General features: G+C 49.3%; 2 protein-coding genes across 5 annotated transcripts in view; one reads left to right on the forward strand and one right to left on the reverse strand.

Annotated features, from left to right (window-relative positions):
• The window catches only part of si:dkey-82f1.1 (DENN domain-containing protein 2A), a 112608-nt gene extending 92251 nt beyond the window's left edge, over positions 1-20357 (forward strand). For all 4 annotated transcript variants that reach the window (XM_055650078.1, XM_055650077.1, XM_055650076.1 and 1 more), the window contains exons 14-20: positions 1444-1592; positions 8605-8782; positions 9398-9439; positions 11971-12079; positions 14945-15184; positions 15827-15913; positions 17796-20357. In XM_055650078.1, coding sequence (XP_055506053.1) covers positions 1444-1592; positions 8605-8782; positions 9398-9439; positions 11971-12079; positions 14945-15184; positions 15827-15913; positions 17796-17827 — 837 coding nt within the window. In that variant the 3' untranslated portion in view covers positions 17828-20357. The remainder of the gene's footprint in view (positions 1-1443; positions 1593-8604; positions 8783-9397; positions 9440-11970; positions 12080-14944; positions 15185-15826; positions 15914-17795) is intronic.
• Positions 20358-22591: 2234 nt separating this feature from the next.
• agk (acylglycerol kinase) overlaps positions 22592-24690 on the reverse strand; it is a 36812-nt gene continuing 34713 nt past the window's right edge. The window contains exon 15 of the mRNA XM_055650099.1: positions 22592-23756. Coding sequence (XP_055506074.1) covers positions 23613-23756 — 144 coding nt within the window. The 3' untranslated portion in view covers positions 22592-23612. The remainder of the gene's footprint in view (positions 23757-24690) is intronic.

A 24690-nucleotide genomic window follows, 5' to 3' on the forward strand; every position in this document is an offset into this window, starting at 1 on the left:
GATCCTCACCCTGCGGCTCACGTTGGCCAAGAACAACAATGTTCTGAGGGGTTGTCTGTCGGTCCACAGGCAAGCCACATAGAACGGCTTTGGCCTCGTGATGTACCCAACATCCAATTCCACTGGGATTACAGAGTCACAGAGTGATACAGTGTGGAAACAGGCCCTTCGGCCCAACTTGCCCATACTGGCCAACATGTCCCATCTACACTAGTCATAGAGTGATACAGTGTAAACAGGCCCTTCGGCCCAGCATGTCCCATCTGCACTAGTCCCACCTGCCCGCATTTGGCCCATATCCCTCCAAACCTGTCCTATCCACGTACCTGTCTAACTGTTTCTTAAACGTTGGGATCGTCCCAGCCTCAACTACCTCCTCTGGCAGCTCGTTCCATACAACCACCACCCTTTGTGTGGAAAAAGTTACCCCTCAGATTCATATCAAATCTTTTTCCCCTTCACCTTGAACCTGTGTCCTCTGGACCTCCATTCACCTACTCTGGGCAAGAGATTATCATTGGAGTTAAGATCAGTCCTGGCATGGTACAGTCAACTCATAAGATGCCACTCGTTTCGCAACATGGAGAATCCCCCACTCTCCGCTCCCCAAATTGCAGTTTCATTTTCAGAAGCCGCTGAAGTTTTGTTGATGCCAGTATCGTCAAGTAGAGAAATGTGAGTGTCGGCACAGTGGCGCATTGGTAGAGTCGTTGCTTCACAAGTGGCACGGCCACACAAGGCTGTGGCGGACAAGTCAGTGGATATAAGGCAGGGACGGATAGATTCTCGCTAAGTACGGGTGTCAGAGGCTATGGGGAGAAGGCAGGAGAATGGGGTTAGGAGGGAGAGATAGATCAGCCGTGATTGAATGGCGGAGTAGAATTAATGGGCCGAATGGCCTAATTCTACTCCTATCACTTACGACTTACGACCTGTGTTCGATCCTGACCACGGGGGCTGTCCGTACGGAGTCTGTGCGTTCACCCCGTGACCCGCGTGGGTTTTTTCCGGGCGCTCCGGTTTCCTCCCACTGTCCAAAGACGTGCGTCTTCATAGATCGATTGGCTTGGGTGAAGATGGTAAAATTGCACCAAAGATCCCGTAGCGGAGCAAAGATACTGGTGCGGAGACGGAAGCCGGTTACGGAAACATCCTCGTAAAAATAAAGGTTCTTTGGGAAAAATCTTCTGCTCAGAATTTTCAGAATTTTAATTTATTAACACAAACTGTTCCCCCGCAACGTTGATTACACTGCGGGTCGGGTCGGGTCCGGTTACTGAAATGGATGAAGAAAAGGCCCACGTTCCGCTCCGTTGGGTACTACACGTCAGCCCATTGCATCTAGCAGGAGTGGTCTATCTTGCTCCGCTGTAGGATCTATGGGTGACAGTGAGGAGGTCCCGCTGACCAGAGCAATGACCGATGTGTTCCTCTAATCTCCAGGTGATCCAGCTGTGTCGACCGCTGGACTCGCGGCTGGAGCACGTGGACTTCCAGTGCCTCTTTTCCTCGCTGACTATCCGCCAGCTGATTAAAGTCTTTGCCTCCCTTCTGCTGGAGAGGAGGGTGATCTTCACAGCGGATAAACTCAGGTGAGTAAAGCCCTCACTGTTTATCTGCTGGACTAAAGGAATGAGAGTCTGTGGTACCTTCCCCCCCCGACTGTGATCAACAGATTTTAGTGGGCGGCACGGTGGAGTCACTGCCTCACAGCGCCAGAGGCCCGGGTTCGAGGATTTGAGTATAGGAGCAGGGAGGTTCTACTGCAGTTGTACAGGGTCTTGGTGAGACCACACCTGGAGTATTGCGTACAGTTTTGGTCTCCTAATCTGAGGAAGGACATTATTGCCATAGAGGGAGTACAGAGAAGGTTCACCAGACTGATTCCTGGGATGTCAGGACTGTCTTATGAAGAAAGGATGGATAGACTCGGCTTGTACTCGTTAGAATTTAGGAGATTGAGGGGGGATCTTATAGAAACTTACAAAATTCTTAAGGGGTTGGACAGGCTAGATGCAGGAAGATTGCTCCCGATGTTGGGGAAGTCCAGGACAAGGGGTCACAGCTTAAGGATAAGGGGGAAATCCTTTAAAACCGAGATGAGAAGAACTTTTTTCACACGGAGAGTGGTGAATCTCTGGAACTCTCTGCCACAGAGGGTAGTCGAGGCCAGTTCATTGGCTTTATTTAAGAGGGAGTTAGATGTGGCCCTTGTGGCTAAGGGGATCAGGGGGTATGGAGAGAAGGCAGGTACGGGATACTGAGTTGGATGATCAGCCATGATCATATTGAATGGCGGTGCAGGCTCGTAGGGCTGAATGGCCTACTCCTGCACCTAATTTCTATGTTTCTATGTTCTATGTTCCATCCTGACCACGGGTGCTGTCTGTACGGAGTTTGCACGTTCTCCCCGTGACCATGTGGGTTTCCTCCGGGTGCTCCGGTTTCCTCCCACGCTCCAAAGACGTGCAGGTCTGTACGTTAATTGGCTTTGGTAAAATTGTAAATTGTCCCTAGTGTGTGTGTGTGTGTGTGTGTAGGACAGTGTTAGTGTGCGGGGATCGCTGGCCGGCGTGGGCTCGACGGGCCGAATGGCCTGTTTCCGTGCTGTACTTCTAAACTAAACGGAAACAACATGCGGCTGATCAATCGGATAACTTACTCGGGATACACATTGTGAAGAAGGGGTCTCCACCCGAAACGTCACCCATTCCTTCTCTCCAGAGATGCTGCCTGTCCTGTTGAGTACCGCACACCTCCTTTAAACTTTGCCCCATCGCAATAAACATTGCCCTTGCATTCGGGGCGGCGCAGCGGGTGGAGCTGCTGCCTCATGGCACCAGAGAACCAGGGGATGAATCCTGACTTCGGGCGCTGCCTCTGTGTGCGCGGAGTTTGCACGTTCTCCCTGTGACCACGTGGGTTTCCTCCGGGTGCTCTGGTTTCTCTCCCACATCCCAAAGACGCGCGGGCTTGTAGGTTAATTGGCCCCTCTGTCAATCCCTCTCCCCCCCCCCGTATGAGAAAGTGCGTTTGCATAGAGCTAGTGTGGAAACTAAGAACTGCAGACAGAATAGAATGAGTAGAATAGAATAGAATGTCTTTTAATGTCACTCAAACAGCTTGGTTTCAACGAAATTGCATTTTCTACAGCTTTACAATACAAACAAAACCCAAGACACACACTTCACACAGTTTACACAGACATGCTTGTGGATCCCAAATATAGACACAAAGATGCTGGAGTAACTCAGCGGGTCAGGCAGCATCTGTGGAGAACATGGATAGGTGACGTTTCACAGAGTGCTGGAGTAACTCAGAGGGTCAGGCAGCATCTGTGGAGAACATGGATAGGTGACGTTTCACAGAGTGCTGGAGTAACTCAGCGGGTCAGGCAGCATCTCTGGAGAACGTGGATAGATGACGTTTCACAGAGTGCTGGAGTAACTCAGAGGGTCAGGCAGCATCTATGGAGCTAAGGAAATAGGCAACGTTTCGGGTCGAAACCCTTCCGGGTTTCGGCCCGAAACGTTGCCTATTTCCAGAAGGATTTCAGCCCGAAACGTTGCCTATTTTCTTTGCTCCATAGATGCTGCTGCACCATAACTGAGTGGGTCAGGCAGCATCTGTGGAGAACATGGATAGATGACGTTTCACAGAGTGCTGGAGTAACTCAGCGGGTCAGGCAGCATCTGTGGAGAACATGGATAGGTGACGTTTCACAGAGTGCTGGAGTAACTCAGAGGGTCAGGCAGCATCTATGGAGAACATGGATAGGTGACGTTTCAGACCGGGACCCTTTTTCACACGTCAGTCCCTACCCCGAAATTGTGGCCAATTCATTTTTCCCCAGAGATGCTGCCCGACCCGCTGAGGCACCCCAGCATTATGTGTCTCGCTTCCAATATATTTACATGTTCTTTTAAGAAACCAAATGTTTCGAGGCCAGAGCTGGTATCTTAAACAAAAATATTCTGGAGGAAGGAGGAAATGTAAACACGGATAAAATATCCAATTAAAACCGAGTGAATGGTAAAGTGGTGTCAAGTTATCGACTCTTTTTAAAGCCTGTGAGTTCGTCCCCTCACTTTAACCGATAATCACCGATGTGTCACAAATTCCAGGCTCAAGTTAGTTCTTAGAGAACCGAGAAGGAATGCTGTTGTTATCGGGGTTTTTTTTTTTTTTTTGACGTTGCCATGGAAATCTCGTCCAGGCCTCGGAGAGGTTTCTTTACAAATGGGTGTCATTTGACTCTATAAGGGGCGATGCTGTTACAATCTGGCAGCTGCCTGAGGCAAACTAAACGAAGGATAAGAATTCTTCCCCCGCAAGTTACCTTCTAGGGCACCAGCAAGTAGAGCGTCCTCACGTCTACAACGCAGCCCGATTGTCAAGTACCGCCTTCCCATCCAGACTTTAAACGGGTTCGATTTGCAGAAGAAAGAGGTGGAAGGAAAAAAAAACCAAACCCAACCAGTTAAAGTCTTGCATCCGGCCAATTGGAGAAAGGGCATTGATGAACCAGGCACACACGCGATTGTAATGAAGCAGGGGCAGGGGATGAGGGGCTGTACGGCATCGCCAGTGTTCTTCAGGAACGATAGCGAAGAAATCTCCTCAATCTGAGATACACCGCGACGTTTTCCCAAACACGGTGGCGCAGCGGTAGAGTTGCTGCCTTAAGGGCCTGTCCCACTTGGCCGTCATTCGCCCGCCATTTACGTGACTGGGTAGCGTGTGGGTAGGGCGGGACGGGCGCACGGAGTGGCGGGGAGGAGCGTGGAGTTGCGCGCGGTATCGTGCAGCGCTCCAGGATTTTCGTGCCGGACGGAATCTTCGCTCCCGCCACCGGCCTGTCGCGTAAATGACGGCCAACGTGGGACACCCTGGCGCGGCGTGGCGCCTCACCTCCAACGGCAGCAGAAGCCGGCAAGCGATCGGCGAGCTCGGCCTGGGGCTCACGGTCGTTGTGGACCCGGATCCGACCCCACTTCTACTCCCAGAGCGGGGCCAAGACGATTGGAGATAGACACAACATGCAGGAGTAACTCAGCGGGACCGGCAGCATCTCTGGAGAGAAGCAATGGGTCGAGACCCTTCTTCAGACTCCTGCATTTTGTGTCTATCTTCAAGTGACGTCCCGCGCTCCAGACGCACGATGGCGCGCGCGACTGTTACGCATCAGTCACTACCGGCCTGTCGCGTAAATGATGGCCAAATGGGACAGGCCCTTTACAGCGCCAGTGATCGGGGCTCCATCCCGACTACGGGCGCTGTCTGTACGGAGTTTGCACGTTCTCCCCGTGACCTGTGTGGGTTTTCTCCGGGTGCTCCGGTTTCCTCCCACACTCCAAAGGCGTGCAGGTGTGTAGGTTAATTGGCTTCTGTAAAGATTGTAAATTGTCCCTAGTGTGTGTATGATAGCGCTAGTGTGCGGGGTGATCGCTGGTCGGCCCGGACACGATGGGCTGAAGGGTCTGTTTCCGTGCTGTATCTCTGAACTAAACTAAACACGAGCTTGCTAAGGTCCATTTTTGTTTCTATCAATTGCTTCGCTACAATTTAAAAAAAGACACCGCTGAGTTACTCCAGCACTCTATGAAACGTCACCTATCCGTGTTCTCCACAGATGCTGCCTGACCCGCTGAGTTACTCCAGCACTCTGTGAAACGTCACCTATCCATGTTCTCCACAGATGCTGCCTGACCCACTGAGTTATGGTGCAGCAGCATATATGGAGCTAGGGAAATGGGCAACGTTTCGGGCCGAACCTTCTGGAAATAGGCAACGTTTCGGGCCGAAACCCGGAAGGGTTTCGACCCGAAACGTTGCCTATTTCCTTAGCTCCATAGATGCTGCTGCACCCGCTGAGTTACTCCAGCACTCTGTGAAACGTCACCTATCCATGTTCTCCACAGATGCTGCCTGACCCGCTGAGTTACTCCAGCACTCTGTGAAACGTCACCTATCCATGTTCTCCACAGATACTGCCTGACCCGCTGAGTTACTCCAGCACTCTGTAAACATCATCAAATCAAATTCGTTCCACTTGAATGAGCAAATAATTTTCCACATGTTCATTGCAGTTCTGCTGTTAATGAGACCTATGTCTAAAGCAACAAATCCCATTTCAGCCTCTGACTTAACCATGGAGGAGAAATCGACACTTTTACCTTGTTTAAGAAGGAACTGCAGATGCTTCTCCAAATCTGAGGAAGGACATTATTGCCATAGAGGGGGTACAGAGACGGTTCACCAGACTGATTCCTGGGATGTCAGGACTGTCTTATGAAGAAAGACTGGATAGACTTGGTTTATACTCTCTAGAATTTAGGAGATTGAGAGGGGATCTTATAGAAACTTACAAAATTCTTAAGGGGTTGGACAGGCTAGATGCAGGAAGATTGCTCCCGATGTTAGGGAAGTCCAGGACAAGGGGTCACAGCTTAAGGATAAGGGGGAAATCCTTTAAAACTGAGATGAGAAGAACTTTTTTCACACAGAGAGTGGTGAATCTCTGGAACTCTCTGCCACAGAGGGTAGTTGAGGCCAGTTCATTGGCTATATTTAAGAGAGAGTTAGATGTGGCTAAGGGGATCAGGGGGTATGGAGAGAAGGCAGGTACGGGATACTGAGTTGGATGATCAGCCATGATCATATTGAATGGCGGTGCAGGCTCGAAGGGCCGAATGGCCTACTCCTGCACCTAATTTCTATGTTTCTATGCTGGAAAAATCGAAGGTAGACAAAACTGCTGGAGAAACTCAGCGGGCAAGGCAGCATCTATGGAGCAAAGGAAATAGGCAACGTTTCGAGCCGAAACCCGCAAGGGTTTCGGCCCGAAACGTTGCCTATTTCCTTCAGGGTTTCGGGCTTCAGGGTTTCGGCCAGCTGTTATTCCCCCTCCAACATCTGTAGAAATGATTTTCGGCGTTTCTGAAAGAGAGGAATGTTTGAACGTTTGAAATGTGAAAAATGCTGAGACTGGATCGGAGAATGGAAGGAAATAGAGTCTCAGCCTCGCAATTAAAAAATCAAGTGACAGTAATGTGGGCTGGAACAGAAGGGCAGCAGGGCCCACGGGCCTCACTAACTATAGTTGCCAGTGGCCACACTTGAGGACGCAGAGGTGTCAGTTTGCAGGGACATGGCCCCTCTCTCTGGTTCAGCTGTCACCTTGCACTGCTAGAACCACTGCAGTTGTACAGGGTCTTGGTGAGACCACACCTGGAGTATTGCGTACAGTTTTGGTCTCCAAATCTGAGGAAGGACATTATTGCCATAGAGGATTTGAGTATAGGAGCAGGGAGGTTCTACTGCAGTTGTACAGGGTCTTGGTGAGACCACACCTAGAGTATTGCGTACAGTTTTTTGGTCTCCAAATCTGAGGAAGGACATTATTGCCATAGAGGGAGTGCAGAGAAGGTTCACCAGACTGATTCCTGGGATGTCAGGACTGTCTTATGAAGAAAGACTGGATAGACTCGGTTTATACTCTCTAGAATTTAGGAGATTGAGAGGGGATCTTATAGAAACTTACAAAATTCTTAAGGGGTTGGACAGGCTAGATGCAGGAAGATTGTTCCCAATGTTGGGGAAGTCCAGGACAAGGGGTCATAGCTTAAGGATAAGGGGGAAATCCTTTAAAACCGAGATGAGAAGAACTTTTTTCGCACAGAGAGTGGTGAATCTCTGGAACTCTCTGCCACAGAGGGTAGTCGAGGCCAGTTCATTGGCTATATTTAAGAGGGAGTTAGATGTGGCCCTTGTAGCTAAGGGGATCAGAGGGTATGGAGAGAAGGCAGGTACGGGATACTGAGTTGGATGATCAGCCATGATCATATTGAATGGCGGTGCAGGCTCGAAGGACCGAATGGCCTACTCCTGCACCTAATTTCTATGTTTCTAGAAGAAGGGAAGTGTGTAAGAAAGAACTGCCGATGCTGGTAAAATTGAAGGTAGACACAAAACGTGTGGTGGGGGGGAGACAAAAGCTGGTAAAGGGGGGAGGCAGGAGAAAGTGTGGCAGGTACAATGAAGGTCTATTTTGTGATAGTTTTCATCTGGGTAATTCCCAGCATAAGGCAGTAGTGATGCCAGGGTGATTTGTGCTGGGTGCTGCTCCCATCTCAATCAGGAGCAGAGACATAATGGTGCCCTGGGTTAAGGGCCTGTCCCACCAGCATGCGGCAAGCGCGGCCAAACCAGGCCACGCGGAGGTCGAGTGAGTGACATGATGTTCGCGCGTGACGTACGGCGTTGAGTCGACTACGGGCCGGGAGGCCGTTGCCGGGCGGAATTTTTGAACACGGGTCAGTTTTTCGGAGCCCCGCGCGATGTCGGGACCAGCTCCACACAACTACACACGGCTCCGGCGATCAAAGTGGGACCGGCCCCGCGAGGCCGCACGGCTGAAGTGACCACGTTAGGTCGCGCTTGCCGCATGGAGTTGCATGCTTGTGGGACCGGCCCTTTAACTGTGGGTTCAGCTGTCAGGATGTACGGGGCTTCTCATCATGCTGCCCTGTGTTGGTTGGTTAGTTAGTTAGCTGTGAGTTGATCTATCCGGGCATCTCACCACTGCTGTCATTCTCCACACAGTACCCTGTCCAAGTGCTGCCACGCTGTGATGGCCCTTCTGTACCCGTTCGCCTGGCAACACACCTACATCCCCGTGCTGCCTCCCGCCATGATCGACATCGCCTGCTCCCCCACGCCCTTCCTCATCGGACTCCTCTCCAGCTCCCTGCCCAAGCTCAAGGAGCTGCCACTGGAAGAGGTAAGCACACGGCACACACAACACAAGTCAAGTCAAGTTTATTTGTCACATACACATACGAGATGCGCAGTGAAATGAAAGTGGCGATGCAACGTTCACAACCAGGGGCCACACGCAGGCTTTCGTCCAAACCAGTTGTTCAAGCGCTTTTGATTGCAACATGCGCCTTCATTTAGTTCAACAAAGAAACTGACAAGTTACTAAAGAACCTTAGAATAAAGGGGAGGCCATTTAAGACTGAGGTGGGGAATTACTTTTTCACCCAGAGAGTTGTGAAGTTGTGGAATTCCCTGCCACAGCGGGCAGTGGAGGCCAAGTCACTGGATGGATTTAAGAGAGAGTTAGATAGAGCTCTAGGGGCTAGTGGAATCAAGGGATATGGGGAGAAGGCAGGCACGGGTTATTGATAGGGGACGATAAGCCATGATCACAATGAATGGCGGTGCTGAAGGGCCGAATGGCCTCCTCCTGCATCTATTGTCTATGTTTCTATGTTCAGTGTCTCCCTCTGACTGACGTTGCCAGCTGCTGTTACCTTTGTCGGCTGACTGCAGGGGTCATTGTGGCTGAGACCCAACTCCTGGAATAAAATCCTCTCTCTTCTTTTTGTTCAAGGTGCTCGTGGTCAATCTTGGGACAAACAAGTTTCTCAGGCAGGTGAGTGTTGCACCTGTTTCGCAAACTGTGACGGGGTGAAGCTGATTCAATGAGGCATGGACGAGGCACGCAATGCGCGGCCGAAAGCTGTCCCCTGTTAGAGAACGAACGGGAGAGAGAAACATGGCAGGAGAGAAATGAAGGCTTTTCATCTGAAGAAGGGTTTCGGCCCGGAAACGTTGCCTATTTCCTTCGCTCCACAGATGCTGCTGCACCCGCTGAGTTTCTCCAACATTTTTGTCCACCTGGACATCAATGAAGCCAGTCTCCAAGATAGTGTCCAACCCAGGTGACACTTCTTTTAAATATTGGCGTTGTCCCGTAGGTGTACTGTAGGTAGACAAAAATGCTGGAGAAACTCAGCGGGTGCAGCAGCATCTATAGAGCGAAGGAAATAGGCAACGTTTCGGGCCGAAACCCGGAAGGGTTTCGGCCCGAAACGTTGCCTATTTCCTTCAGGGTTTCGGCCCGAAACGTTGCCTATTTCCTTCAGGGTTTCGGCCCGAAACGTTGCCTATTTCCTTCAGGGTTTCGGCCCGAAACGTTGCCTATTTCCTTCAGGGTTTCGGCCCGAAACGTTGCCTATTTCCTTCAGGGTTTCGGCCCGAAACGTTGCCTATTTCCTTCAGGGTTTCGGCCCGAAACGTTGCCTATTTCCTTCAGGGTTTCGGCCCGAAACGTTGCCTATTTCCTTCAGGGTTTCGGCCCGAAACGTTGCCTATTTCCTTCAGGGTTTCGGCCCGAAACGTTGCCTATTTCCTTCAGGGTTTCGGCCCGAAACATTGCCTATTTCCTTCGCTCCACAGATGCTGCTGCACCCGCTGAGTTTCTCCAGCACTTTTATCTACCTTCGATTTTCCAGCATCTGCAGTTCCTTCTTGAACAAATTTAGAAATGCCACTTGGAGTTAGTGGAAGTGGTGTGAGATTGCTCGACCTTTTATAAAGTCAAAGTCAACTTTATTCATCACATGCACCCGAAGGTGCAGTGATATGAATTTGCCAGCAGCGATACACTTAAAAAAAATACCATCACAACACACAATAAGATTTAACTCGAACATCCGCCCCAGAATTCTTCACTGTGGCGGGAGGCACAAAGTTCAGTCAGGCCTCCTCCTTGTTCACCCGTGGTCGGGGCCATGAACCCTCCGTAGTCGCCGCGGAGGGTTCAAACCCTCTTGTCGGGGTGATTGAAACTCCTTCTGCAGTTGTACAGAGCCCTAGTGAGACCACACCTGGAGTATTGTGTGCAGTTTTGGTCCCCTAATTTGAGGAAGGACATTCTTGCTATTGAGAGAGTGCAGCGTAGGTTTACAAGGTTAATTCCCGGGATGGCGGGACTGTCGTATGCTGAGAGAATGGAGCAGCTGGGCTTGTACACTCTGGAGTTTAGAAGGATGATAGGGGATCTCATTGAAACATATAAGATTGTTAAGGGTTTGGACACGCTAGAGGCAGGAAACATGTTCCCGATGTTGGGGGAGTCCAGAACCAGGGGCCACACACAGTTTAAGAATAAGGAGTAAGCCATTTAGAACGGAGACGAGGAAACACTTTTTCCCACAGAGAGTGGTGTGAGTCTGTGGAATTCTCTGCCTCAGAGGGTGGTGGAGGCAGGTTCTCTGGATGCTTTCAAGAGAGAGCAAGATAGGGCTCTTAAAGATAGCAGTCAGGGGATATGGGGAGAAGGCAGGAACGGGGTACTGATTGGGGATGATCAGCCATGATCACAGTGAATGGCGGTGCTGGCTCGAAGGGCCGAATGGCCTACTCCTGCACCTATTGTCAGTTGTCGGGACGGCAAACACACTCCGTGGCTTGGAGGGCCCGTTACCGGAGACCGCGGCTCCAGGATGTTACAGACACACAGTCAAAATTAACCGTGCAGAATGATGGCAAGGGTTAGTGTATTGTCACGTTAGGCCAGCAGCATCATCAAGGACCAGCCGCACCCCGGCCACTCCCTCTTCTCCCCTCTCCCGTCGGGCAAGAGGTACAGAAGTGTGAAAACGCACACCTCCAGATTCAGGGGCAGTTTCTTCCCAGCTGTTATCAGGCAACTGAACCATCCCACCACAACCAGAGAGCATTGCTGAACTACTATCTACCTCATTGGTGACCCTCGGACTATCCTTGATCGGACTCTGCTGGCTTTAACTTGCACTAAACATTATTCCCTTATCATAGACAATAGACAATAGGTGCAGGAGTAGGCCATTCGGCCCTTCGAGCCAGCACGGCCATTCAATGTGATCACGGCTGATCATCCCCAATCAGTACCCCGTTCCTGCCTTCTCCCCATATCTCCCTCTGATTAGTACAGATATACAGCGCACAAACAGGCCCTTCGGCCCACCGGGTCCGTACCGACACAAAATGCTGGAGGAACTCAGCAGGTTCAGGCAGTATCTCCGGAGAGAAGGAATGGGTGACGTTGCTGGCTGGAAGGGCTGAATGGCCTCCTCCTGCACCGGTTGCCTCTGTATCTATGTGTCATCAGACATTATTGGCTTCCTTTATGTTTACCAGGTGGATGATGAAGATTCCATACTGCCACGCAAGCTGCAGATGGCACTGGAGCAGGTGCTGGAGATGAGAAATGACTTGGTGACACAGGAGGAGGACTCTCTAGTGGAGGGTAAGCAAACACTCGAATACACTTGCACCGCTTGCTGTGCTGGTGCAGTGGGACTTTATTGCAACTTCATTCTTGCACACAGTTCAGTCCAAGTATCGCTACACGGTGGTCCAGCACTTCAACTCCCCCTCCCATTCCCAATCCGACCTTTCTGTCCTGGGCCTCCTCCATGGCCAGAGTGAACACCACCACAATTTGGAGGAGCAGCACCTCATATTCCGCTTGGGCAGTCTGCACCCTAGCGGCATAAACATTGAATTCTCCAATTTCCGGTAGCCCTTGTTGTCTCCTCCCCTTCTCAGCTCTCCCTCTGCCTTTGGGCTCCTCCTCTTCCTTTCCCCTTTCTTTCCCCCCCCCCCCCCCCCCCCCCCCCCCCCCCCCCCCCCCAACCCAGCCTGAAGAAGGGTTTTCGGCCCGAAACGTTGCCTTTTTCCTTCGCTCCATAGATGATGCTGCTGCACCTGCTGAGTTTCTCCAGCACTTTTGTCTACCAAGTATCACCGCACACAAGGACTTAGATGGGGGTGGGAGATTGGAACCTTCAGGTGGCCCGCCCTGTTTGAACAAATGCAATCGACCTGGCGTGCACAGTAAAATAGAACAAGTTATTCGACAACTTTAGGCTGAGCACGCCGTACGCAAGAAGAAGAAGAAGCACTTAGATGCATCTTTGTTAAGCGTTGTGTTTAGGAAGGAACTGCAGATGCTGGAAAAAAATCGAAGGTAGACAAAAATGCTGGAGAAACTCAGCGGGCGAGGCAGCATCTATGGAGCAAAGGAAATAGGCAACGTTTCGAGCCGAAACCCGTAAGGGTTTCGGCCCGAAACGTTGCCTATTTCCTTCAGGGTTTCGGGCCTGAAACGTTGCCTATTTCCTTCAGGGTTTCGGGCCTGAAACGTTGCCTATTTCCTTCGCTCCATAGATGCTGCCTCGCCCGCTGAGTTTCTCCAGCATTTTTGTCTATCTTAGATAAGTCATAGAGGGGAGTGCAGAGAAGGTTCACCAGACTGATTCCTGGGATGTCAGGACTGTCTTATGAAGAAAGACTGGATAGACTTGGTTTATACTCTCTAGAATTTAGGAGATTGAGAGGGGATCTTATAGAAACTTACAAAATTCTTAAGGGGTTGGACAGGCTAAGATGCAGGAAGATTGCTCCCGATGTTGGGGAAGTCCAGGACAAGGGGTCACAAGCTTAAGGATAAGGGGGGAAATCCTTTAAAACCAAGGTGAGAAGAACTTTTTTCACACAGAGAGTGGTGAATCTCAGATTCAGATTCAGATTCAATTTTAATTGTCATTGTCAGTGTACAGTACAGAAACAACGAAATGCATTTACAACGAAATCTCTGGAATTCTCTGCCACAGAGGGTAGTTGAGGCCAGTTCATTGGCTATATTTAAGAGGGAGTTAGATGTGACCCTTGTGGCTAAGGGGATCAGAGGGGATGGAGAGAAGGCAGGTACGGGATACTGAGTTGGATGATCAGCCATGATCATATTGAATGGCGGTGCAGGCTCGAAGGGCCGAATGGCCTCTACTCCTGCACCTAATTTCTATGTTTCTATAAGCCCCTCAGATACAGTACTATGAGGCAGTGCAGTGTCGTCAGATCTGGCACCATGGGTTGACTAATGATGGGTGATAACAGTAATAACAGAAGCAGCAAGTACAGCAGCAATTTGGGAAATACACCGGGAGAAAAAACATGTACAAGTCCAGAATGAACAAACTTACCCCCTGGGTAGGTGAAATGTACCCCAGGTTGGGGACCCTTGCATGAAGGCAATGCATCCCACATTGTCATAATCATAGTGTAAAAACATTTCTCAATGTCTGTTGGGTGTTTTTTTTTGGAAACCTGTTCTCGTCTGATTTTTGGCATTGCTTTAAAAAAGACTTGACCTCATGTCCTTGGAAAAAAAACTTGGCTTTTCTTGAAGAAAAACATGGCTTTTCTTCCAAGACGCCCTCTCTCCTGTGTGGGAACGAACTGCAGATGCAGGTTCACGAAAAAAGACACAAAGTGCTGGAGTAACTCCGCAGGTCAAGATGCATCTCTGGAGAAAGTATATCGGAGCCTTCTTCAGACTGATTGTAGTGGGGGGGGAGAGAGGAGGGGGCAGAACAAAGCCCGATGAGCGATAGGTGGATATTGGGTGAGACAATAGACAATAGGTGCAGGAGTAGGCCATTCGGCCCCTTCGAGCCAGCACCGCCATTCAATGTGATCATGGCTGATCATCCCCAATCAGTACCCCGTTCCTGCCTTCTCCCCATATCCCCTGACTCCGCTGTTTTTAAGAGCCCTATCTAGCTCTCTCTTGAAAGTATCCAGAGAACCTGCCTCCACCGCCCTCTGAGGCAGAGAATTCCTCAGACTCACCACTCTCTGGGTGGAAAAGTTTCTCCTCATCTCCTTGCTAAATGGCTTACTCCTTATTCTTAAACTGTGTGGCCCCTGGTTCTGGACTCCCCCAACATCGGGAACATGTTTCCTGCCTCTAGCGTGTCCAAGCCCTTAACAATCTTATATGTTTCAATGAGATGCCCTCTCATCCTTCTAAACTCCAGGGTGAGGTGGGGGGGGGGGGGGGGGGGGGAGAAGGGGGGTTATTGAGGACAAAGGGCGGAGTTGGGAAGGAGACAAAAGCTAGTGAGATACGGAGAGAAGATGTATAAAACATGAAGCCAGAGGAAGGGATAAAGGTGGAAGTGTTTGTGTGAAGAGACAAGGGTTGTTGTGTGGTCAGATCTAAAACTGAAGAATTCATATTTAAATATAATTTTAATTCATATTCAATATTTGAACAGAGGAGGCAAATTCCTCATGGATTAATTTTTGTATTAATTATATTTTCCAGGCGTTGCCTCCCTTAATACTGTGGTGTCCGAGACCTTTGTGCGTTTCTTTGTGGAGATAGTTGGTCACTACTCCCTCTACATGGCTTCCAGTGAGAAGGACGAGAGGATCTTCCTGGGAGAGACCTTCCGCAAGTCCATTGCCTCCAAGAGTATTCGCCGCTTCCTGGAGGTGTTCATGGAGACGCAGATGTTCGGGGGGTTCATTCAGGATCGAGAGCTGAGGAAGCTCGGGGTCAGAGGTGAGGGTTCAGCTCGTGGCACTGCCCAAAGATCCTACAGCGAGCACGATAGTCCACTCGACGAAAAAGTCGTGGTGCGGTCGTGGGCAGGTTCACGGGACATTTTTGGGCCCCATTTCCGTAACCGGCTTCCGTCTCCGCACCAAAGATCCTGTAGCGGAGCAAAGATACTGGTGCGGAGACGGAAACATCCTCGTAAAAATCAAAGTTATTTGGTAAAAATCTTCTCCTCATTTCAGAATTTTAATTTATTAACACAAACTGTTTCCCCACAACGTTGATTACACTGCGAGTCGGGTCGGGTCGGGTCCGGTTACGGAAATGGATGAAAAAAAGGCCCACGTTGCGTACTACACGTCAGCCCATTGCATCTAGCAGGAGTGGTCTATCTTACTCCGCTATAGGGTCTTTGGTACTGCCTCTCCTCCCTCTCTCCACTAACACACTCACATCTTTCGTGATCCCTCAAGTAACATGATCAAAGATAGACACAAAACGCCGGAGTAACTCAGCGGAACAGGCGGCATCTGTGGAGAGAAGGGATGGGTGACGTTTCGGGTCGAGGCCCTTCATCAGGCTCGTGTTACTCTTGTTCTGACACACTTGTACCCTGCTCGTGGTGAACCTTCTTATCTACCGCAGGTTTATTTGAGCTTCGAGCCCAGGACTACCTTGAAGCACTCACTGGGGGTGAACAAAGAGGCATGAACAGATTTCTCAGAGGCCTAGGTAACGTATTTGTTAAAATTGTTTACTGTGGGGAGATTCACAAAGAAAGTCATTTTTTTAGTTCTTTATTCCATGGAGCACAGGAGGCTGGGGGAGGGGGGGAGGGGGGGGTGCGATGATTTATGTCGAGATGTTTCAGATCATGAGGGGAATAGATAGGGTGAATGGACAGAGTCTTTCACCCAGGGCGGGGAAATCAAAAACCAGAGGGCGGAGGTTTAAGGTGAGAGACAATAGACAATAGGTGCAGGAGTAGGCCATTCGGCCCTTCGAGCCAGCACCGCCATTCAATGTGATCACGGCTGATCATCCCCAATCAGTACCCCGTTCCTGCCTTCTCCCCACATCCCCTGACTCCGCCATTTTCAAGAGCCCTATCTAGCTCTCTCTTGAAAGCACCCAGAGAACCGGCCTCCACCGCCCTCTGAGGCAGAGAATTCCACAGACTCACCACTCTCTGTGAGAAAAAGTGTTTCCTCGTCCCCGTTCTAAATGACTTACCCCTTATTCTTAAACTGTGGCCCCTGGTTCTGGACTCCCCCAACATCGGGAACATGTTTCCTGCCTCTAGTGTGTCCAAGCCCTTAACAATCTTATATGTTTCAATGAGATCCCCTCTCATCCTTCTAGAGGGGCAAGATTTAATAGGAACCTGAGGGGCGACTTTTTACACAGAGGGTAGTGGTTACATGGGACGAGCTGCCAGAGGTGGAGGCATGTACTATTTGGATGGGATAGGTTTGAATGGATGTGGGAGTCTGTGACTAATGTAGAGGGGGCATTTTGGTCGGCGTGGGCATGTTAGACTGAAGGGCTGCTTACTGTACTGTACGCCCTATATCTATTGCCCTATATAATTCTACCATCTCTAGTCAGTTTTGTTTATTGTCACGTGTACCGAGGTACAGTGAAAAGCTTTTTGTTGCGTGCTATCCAGTCAGTAGAAAGACAATACATTCGCCAAACTCAGACCCTCTCTCACACCCCCCGCTGCTGAAAGACTCATCCATGCCTTCATCTCCTCCCGACTGGACTATTGCAACTCACTTCTCCTTGGCATCAGCTCCACCTACATCAACCGACTCCAACTGGTCCAGAACGCAGCCGCCCGACTCATCACCCACACCAAATCCTGGCATCACATCACTCCAGTCCTCAAACAACTTCACTGGCTTCCCATCTCCCACCGGATCACCTACAAAATCCTGATCCTCACCTACAAAGCCCTCCACAATCTGCCCCCCCCCCCCCCCCATATCTCACTGACCTCCTCTCCCCCTACCAACCCTCACGGTCCCTCAGATCCACATCAGCCGGTCTCCTCTCCATCCACACGTCCAACCTCCGCAGTTTTGGGGACAGAGCCTTCTCCAGGGCAGCTCCCAGGCTCTGGAACTCCCTCCCCCAACTGATCCACAATTCCGTGTCCCTCACCATCTTCCAGTCCCGCCTCAAGACCCATCTCTTCACCTCTGCCTATCCTTAGCCCCACGTCCCCCTCCCTTTTCATCTGTGCATTAATTGCCTCATATTGTGTTTTGTATCGAATTCTGTCTTTACTTTGTGTACTAGTCATGTCTCTACTATTTATTTCATTCCCCTTACATGTTTTTCCTCTACCTGCTAAATTTTTGTGAGGTGTCCTTGAGACTCTTGAAAGGCGCCCATAAATAAAATGTATTATTATTAATACATGATTACAATCGATCCATTTACAGTGTATAGATACATGATTAGGGAACAACGTTTAGTGCAAGGTAAAGCCAGCGGTCAAGGATAGTTGGTCAAGGATAGTCCGAGGGTCATTAGAGAGATCGATGATATTTCAGCAACATTTGGCGGTCTCTATAGTGACAATTAATCACCTGTTGTTCATTTCTAGGCAGCAAAATGAAATTCCTCCACAAGAAGTAAACGCCTTTGGGAAAGCATCGCAGAAGCACAGGCGGCTGGGAGCAGCAGCGCGGTTACTTTTGCTCCAATCAGTGGTTGTTGGCGAGGCTCCGGTACAGACGGAGACGCGAGGCTACAAGAAGGAATGAGGCGGCCCTGAGGGGCAATGGGCCCGCTCCAGCCGCTCTCTGTCGTCTAGACTCGTCTAAAGTCTGCGTGTCTCTGACCTCATTTGCTGCACCCGACCCCCAACACGTTCCCTGCACGAGGGAGCGGAACCAGGGAGGAGGAAGCCTCCGTCACTGGAGACGGGCCTTTTACTGTTGAGAGAAGGAAGTGCCGGACAATGAAGGAGAGAAGAGATAAAGGAGAAAGTTTGTAAATGTGTGAATACGTTTAAAAAAAGAAAGACAGCGTTTGGGGATTCAGTTTCCACGGAGATATCCTCGGCATCTGCTATCATGGCACAGCTTGTCTATCAGCTGGGCGCAGTCTTGCACCAGAGACATCATCTTTGTTTTTCAGTGGGGGTTGGCTGGACAGGCTGGTCTACTCCGCCCCTGATGACAGACCAATGCTCTGCAGTTTGAGCTATAATATGGAGGGAGCACAGAGCTCCTTGTGCATTAATCACTGTCACAATGCATAAACGAGCCTTCAGCCTCCACACACACAACTGACAAAATGGTTGGAGTCACGAGGAGATGAGAAATGTCATCTTTAAACCAGCCGGAAATCTGAAATTGTAACTAATTGCCAGCATTCCCGTTTAAATAGAGTCGCCCTGTGGCGGTTCACTTCCCAGGGTTTGTGTGTAGAATCTTCCATTTGCTCTGAAGTTGTGTGATAGACAGCAAGCAACTGGGGGGTGGGTTTGAGAGAATTCCTTTGTTGTTGGCATTGGCCTAGACTACTTTAGACAGTAAAGGGCCTGTCCCACTTACGCGATCTTGGCTTGCAAATTACGCAACCCCGTGGTCGCTTGAGGCGTACAGGGCACCGTATGGCTGCGCGGGGCCGCTCTCACTTAGAAGCGGGGAGGGGTACGGAGTTGTGCGGGGTTGGTCCCGACATCACGAAATTCTTGCAGTGACCGAAATCTCCGCGCGCCAACGGCCTGTCGTCCCACGTACGCACACAGGCGCATTGCGTTCGTACGCAGCGTCTTGACGGCCTACGCCTAGCGCGTGGCGCTGCGTGATGACATCACCGCTCGACGCTATGTGTCGCCCAAATTCAGTCGGCCCGCCTCCTGCCCAGCTGATTTGTAAGCATGACGTAAATGACGTCACGTGCGAACTTAGTGCGAAATTAGCGCAAATTTCGCGCGACCTCCACTTCCGTCCGGTTGGTCGCGCCAAACGCACGCAAGTGGGACAGGCCCTTAAGTAATCCCATCAAAGCAGGAGATGACGTGACTCGTTTTTGGCGATGTACGTCGCAGTGTACAAAAACGCTAACCGCACACAAGGAGCCGGCTTACGGCAGTCTGAACCCCAAACGCCACTGGATACCTTGACTACAGCGGGCACCACCACTTCACCCGACCAGACATCCCATGTTGTGTCTAGCATTGCCTGACGAGTGAGAGCTCGGGTACATTAACCAGGGCCTGCATGCTGCCGTGCTTGCCCTTCATCCCGTCCGATGGGAATGTGAAATAAGAGACGGTACTATAACAATAGACGAGGATCGTCACAATGTTTACAATTGCCAGAGAAAACTCAATTGTATTGAGTGCAAGAATCCGAGCAGTCACGGTTAAAGGGGCACTGATGTTGCATCACTGTAATGTTTTCAGAGTAGTTTCGTGCTGACACAGTGATCACGGTGGGGATGGGGATGGGGATGTTCGTGTACAAATTCCTAGTCGGGTATAATTCTAGAGCAATGCTGATCATTTGCAACACTCCTGCTGTTTGAAACTATTAGACAAAGGCCAGGCATGACTTCATTTGTACTCGTTCAGCCTTCAATAGCATTGGCATCTGGTCGTGCTCCTCGGATGAAATGTTTGATTAAATCTAGTCATTCACCCTTCGACATGAATCACTCTTATCAGTTAGATAGAGCTCTAGGGGCTAGTGGAGTCGAGGGATAGGGGGAGAAGGCAGGCACGGGTTTTTGATAGGGGATGATCACAATGAATGACGGTGCTGGCTCGAAGGGCCTCCTCTTGCACCTATTGTCTATGTTTCAACATCTTGGGCCAAGGCACTGTCCACTTTAACTGGCCTTGGGTGGGGAAAGTCATCCTTATTTGTCACCCAGTCCTAGGAGGAGAGTGGTTTAACAGAACTTCACACCTTCCCCGCAGGGATATAAACACCTTTGCCGTGTGGGGAACCGTGTAGACAGGCTGTTATAATGGCTTTGGTGCTGGCTGGCTGGCTGGTGGATGGTTTATTCCACAAGCACTCAGATCAGACCTTGGTGATCAGAGATTCAGAGTCATTTCATGACTTCAAGTTGGCAAGGGTCGACCCGTTTGTTTTGCTTGTGTCGAGGACTTTAAAAAAAGTTAATACCATTCTCAGGGGGGACAAAAATGCTGGAGAAACTCAGCGGGTGAGGCAGCATCTATGGAGCGAAGGAAATAGGTGACGTTTCGGGTACCGAAACGTCACCTATTTCCTTCGCTCCATAGATGCTGCCTCACCCGCTGAGTTTCTCCAGCATTTTTTTGTCTACCTTCGATTTTTCCAGCATCTGCAGTTCCTTCTTAAACACCATTCTCGGGAGGCAGGTTTACAGACTTTTGGATTGACTATAAGAAGCCTCGATTTAAAACACCTTGACAAAGCACACCTTCTAGTATTTTTTGCTTGGATAATTTCCACTGGCACTGCTGCTTGCTTGGTGCATTGACGTTAGGCCGAGACAAACAGGACAAATAAGGGCCCCCAGCTCGTTTTGGATGCTGCGGGTGTAGGTCACACCTGGAGTACAAGCTAAATGATTAATACATTGTGAACACACACACACACACACACGCACAGGCCACACACACACACACAGCACATTGCCCCACGGAGCAACAAGAAGAATACTTTGTTTTTCAGCGACAATGTGATTCAGGTGCACATCGAACACAAAATGGCCCCCATCCTGACTGACATTCAGAGACACCCTCTCTTGTTCTTGGAGAGCGCCGTGCTACAAGTCCGCATAACTTAAGGGAAAATTCTATTTATTTAAATGACCTAATTAATCAAAATCTGTTGTTTGTATTTGTCAGAGTAATTTTTTTGGGGTATGGATGATCAATAAACACATTTTTTAAAAAGCGTAAGAGTTGAAGGTCTATTTTCAATGAAAATGTACATCCTCTTTTCCACATTTTAAAGCACCGTTCAAGGAGTGCGCGTGTACCTCTGGTCTTTATGTGTACATCACTCGCCTTTGTGGCTGCTATGAGTAATGAGAAGCACAAACTTGTGAACGGGTCACATCGCTGGTTACGTCTGCTGTAGATTAAATATGTCTTATGAAGAAAGACTGGATAGACTTGGTTTATACTCTCTAGAATTTAGGAGATTGAGAGGGGATCTTATAGAAACTTACAAAATTCTTAAGGGGTTGGACAGGCTAGATGCAGGAAGATTGTTCCCGATGTTGGGAGTCCAGGACAAGAAGTCACAGCTTAAGGATAAGGGGGAAATCCTTTAAAACCAAGATGAGAAGAACTTTTTTTCACACAGAGAGTGGTGAATCTCTGGAACTCTCTGCCACAGAGGGTAGTTGAGGCCAGTTCATTGGCTATATTTAAGAGGGAGTTAGATGTGGCCCTTGTGGCTAAGGGGATCAGAGGGTATGGAGAGAAGGCAGGTACGGGATACTGAGTTGGATGATCAGCCATGATCATATTGAATGGCGGTGCAGGCTCGAAGGGCCGAATGGCCTACTCCTGCACCTAATTTCTATATTTCTGTTTCTAAATATCAAAAATACTCCCTGGGAAAGGGGAGTGAGAAATCTCTGGTCTCTTCGCGAATATAGTCAAATGTTTAAAGGAGAGGCATAGATGGGGAGAAACTGTCAGAACCTTTTCGTCAGGGTGGGGTAATGTCAAAGACTAGAGGGCGCAGCTTGTCAGCGAGAGGGGGGAAAGTTTATAGGGAATATGCAGGGCAGATTTTACACACAGAGTGGTGGGTGTCTGGATGGAGTTGCCAGGGTGGGGGCTTATACGGGAGTGGTGTTTAAGAGGCTTTGAATATGGAGGAATATATATCACGTGCTGGCACAAGAGATTCATTTACCATGATATCATGTTGAGCACGGACATTATGGGCCGAAGGGCCTGTTCTATACTGTTCTATGATTGTTTCTGGAATGTCAAATGTTAAACAGCCAACATTAATATATTTCTCAGCAATGACTTTGGCGTTTTCCTGACAAAAAAATACCAGGAAGATGCTACTAAGACAAAGCTCTTTGTTTCCATATCTTCTCCGTATCAGTCAGAGAGAGTTCATGCAGCAAGCAGGTCACCAGGTTTAAGTGTTTACCTGTATCAACACACCTTTAAACACACACATTAAGGAACCTGCTCACAGGATGAGTCAGAGAGAAAACTGGAACGGTGACATTTCTGTTTTTATTGGCCGGGCCTCGACTGAAGCTTCTTGCCCAAGCTTGTAGGATTTGGCAAAGGATTCTTACCTGGAGATAGATCCAGAGGCACGGCACCTGAGTTTCCAGTGTCACCCGATCACAAATACTCCCTAACAAACATGCAGATCAGTCGAACAAGTCTGTACAGAAAGAGATTCTCAAACAACATTAATAAATCAGCCGTTTTATTTATTAAATTTGACAAATAATCAGCTGCAAAGCATTTAAACCACTATCAATAATACGATGCCACAGATAAAATGACCCATGTTACATTTTAAACCCAGGTTTTGCTCTTGTAACACTGGAGGTTTAGCTGCAGATTAATTTATACATGGAGGGAAGGAAGGGGTGACCCATTCCTTCTCTCCAGAGATGCTGCCTGTCCCGCTGAGTTACTCCAGCACTTTGTATCTCCCTGCAGGGTAAACCACCATCTCTTGTTCCTTCCTGCACATTATACATGTGACATCACTGCAATGTGTCATTCTTGTTTGATTCACATGAACTTTCTTTGTGCTAAGTGGGCGGCGTCCCTTGCTCGGTCGGGAGGTCAAAGGTCTAGAATGGCCTCTTGCCCATCTGTGTCCGGCCTCAGCCAGACAAGGCCGAAACCACCAAAAACCGACCGAGTGCTCATTGATCACGTGATTGATTTTGGATCGTTAATATACAAACTCACGCTCATGTGTCTGCAGAAGCCACTTAGTGACTGCTTTTCAAAAAGCTTTGTTCTAGATTACAAAGTGTGTGTCAGGGTGTTGTGTGGCTGTGATGTAAAATGGAAACTCATGTTGTGCATGGACACTGCAGCAGAGGGGTTTTGTGAGGAGGAGGAGGAGGTAAATACACGGCCTCCATCGCACCACTGATCAATCTGAGTTATGGATCTCAAATCCCAGCATCTGTTTGGTTTTCCAACCGGATGGGCTGGAGATCTTCATGTTTCCGGGGAAGGAATGGCAGTCATGGTGTATAGAACACTGTCCGATCTTATCGAGGAGACCTCCAGACAAATAGCATCCAGTGGAATAAGAGTTAATGGGCGACGTTGGTCATGGGAATGGCATGATAGCGATGGTAAACACATCTCTCTTTTTATTTTAATCCTTGTCTTTTACTACCAGCTTTATCTTGCTTTGTAAATCCAGGAATGGGAAAGTGGATCTTGAACATGAAGCGGGTTTCGTCAGGGTGGTTTACCAGACTCTCCCAGTTGGAGCTGGTTTTTGTTGGAATCGCAGAAAAATCGGAGTTTTCTGGGAAGCAGTTTCACGTCGACGGAGACGGCTTCATGGTCTTCGTTATCGATGCTGAAGAAACCTTCAGTTCCCTGAGGAAAAGGAGAGAGAGAGAGAGGAGCGGGAATAATAGCACAACTGTTCACAGAGTGGAAATGTTTCTTTCGTAACGGGCCTGTCACACTGACGCAACTTTTTCGGTGACTGCTGGCACCCGTCATAGGTCTTTCGAGGTTGCCGAACATTTTCAACGTGTTGAAAACCCAGCGGCGACCAGAACAAGGTACGACTCTTTGGCCGACTACTCACGACCATAGAAACATAGACAATAGGCGCAGGAGTAGAGGCCATTCGGCCCTTCGACCCTGCACCGCCATTCAATATGATCATGGCTGATCATCCAACTCCGTATCCCGTACCTGCCTTCTCTCCATACCCCCTGATCCCTTTAGCCACAAGGGCCACATCTGACTCCCTCTTAAATATAACTGGCCTCAACTCCTTTCTGTGGCAGAGAATTCCACAGATTAACCATATAACCATATAACAATTACAGCACGGAAACAGGCCACCTCGGCCCTACAAGTCCGTGCCGAACAACTTTTTTCCCCTTAGTCCCACCTGCCTGCACTCATACCATAACCCTCCATTCCCTTCTCATCCATATGCCTATCCAATTTATTTTTAAATGATACCAATGAACCTGCCTCCACCACTTCCACTGGAAGCTCATTCCACACCGCTATCACTCTCTGAGGAAAGAAGTTCCCCCTCATATTACCCCCTAAACTTCTGTCCCTTAATTCTGAAGTCATGTCCTCTTGTTTGAATCTTCCCTATTCTCAAAGGGAAAAGCTTGTCCACATCAACTCTGTCTATCCCTCTCATCATTTTAAAGACCTCTATCAAGTCCCCCCTTAACCTTCTGCGCTCCAGAGAATAAAGACCTAACTTATTCAACCTATCTCTGTAACTTAGTTGTTGAAACCCAGGCAACATTCTAGTAAATCTCCTCTGTACTCTCTC

Source organism: Leucoraja erinacea, chromosome 19, assembly GCF_028641065.1.
Source record: "Leucoraja erinacea ecotype New England chromosome 19, Leri_hhj_1, whole genome shotgun sequence".
In the NCBI taxonomy this organism is placed as follows: domain Eukaryota; kingdom Metazoa; phylum Chordata; class Chondrichthyes; order Rajiformes; family Rajidae; genus Leucoraja; species Leucoraja erinaceus.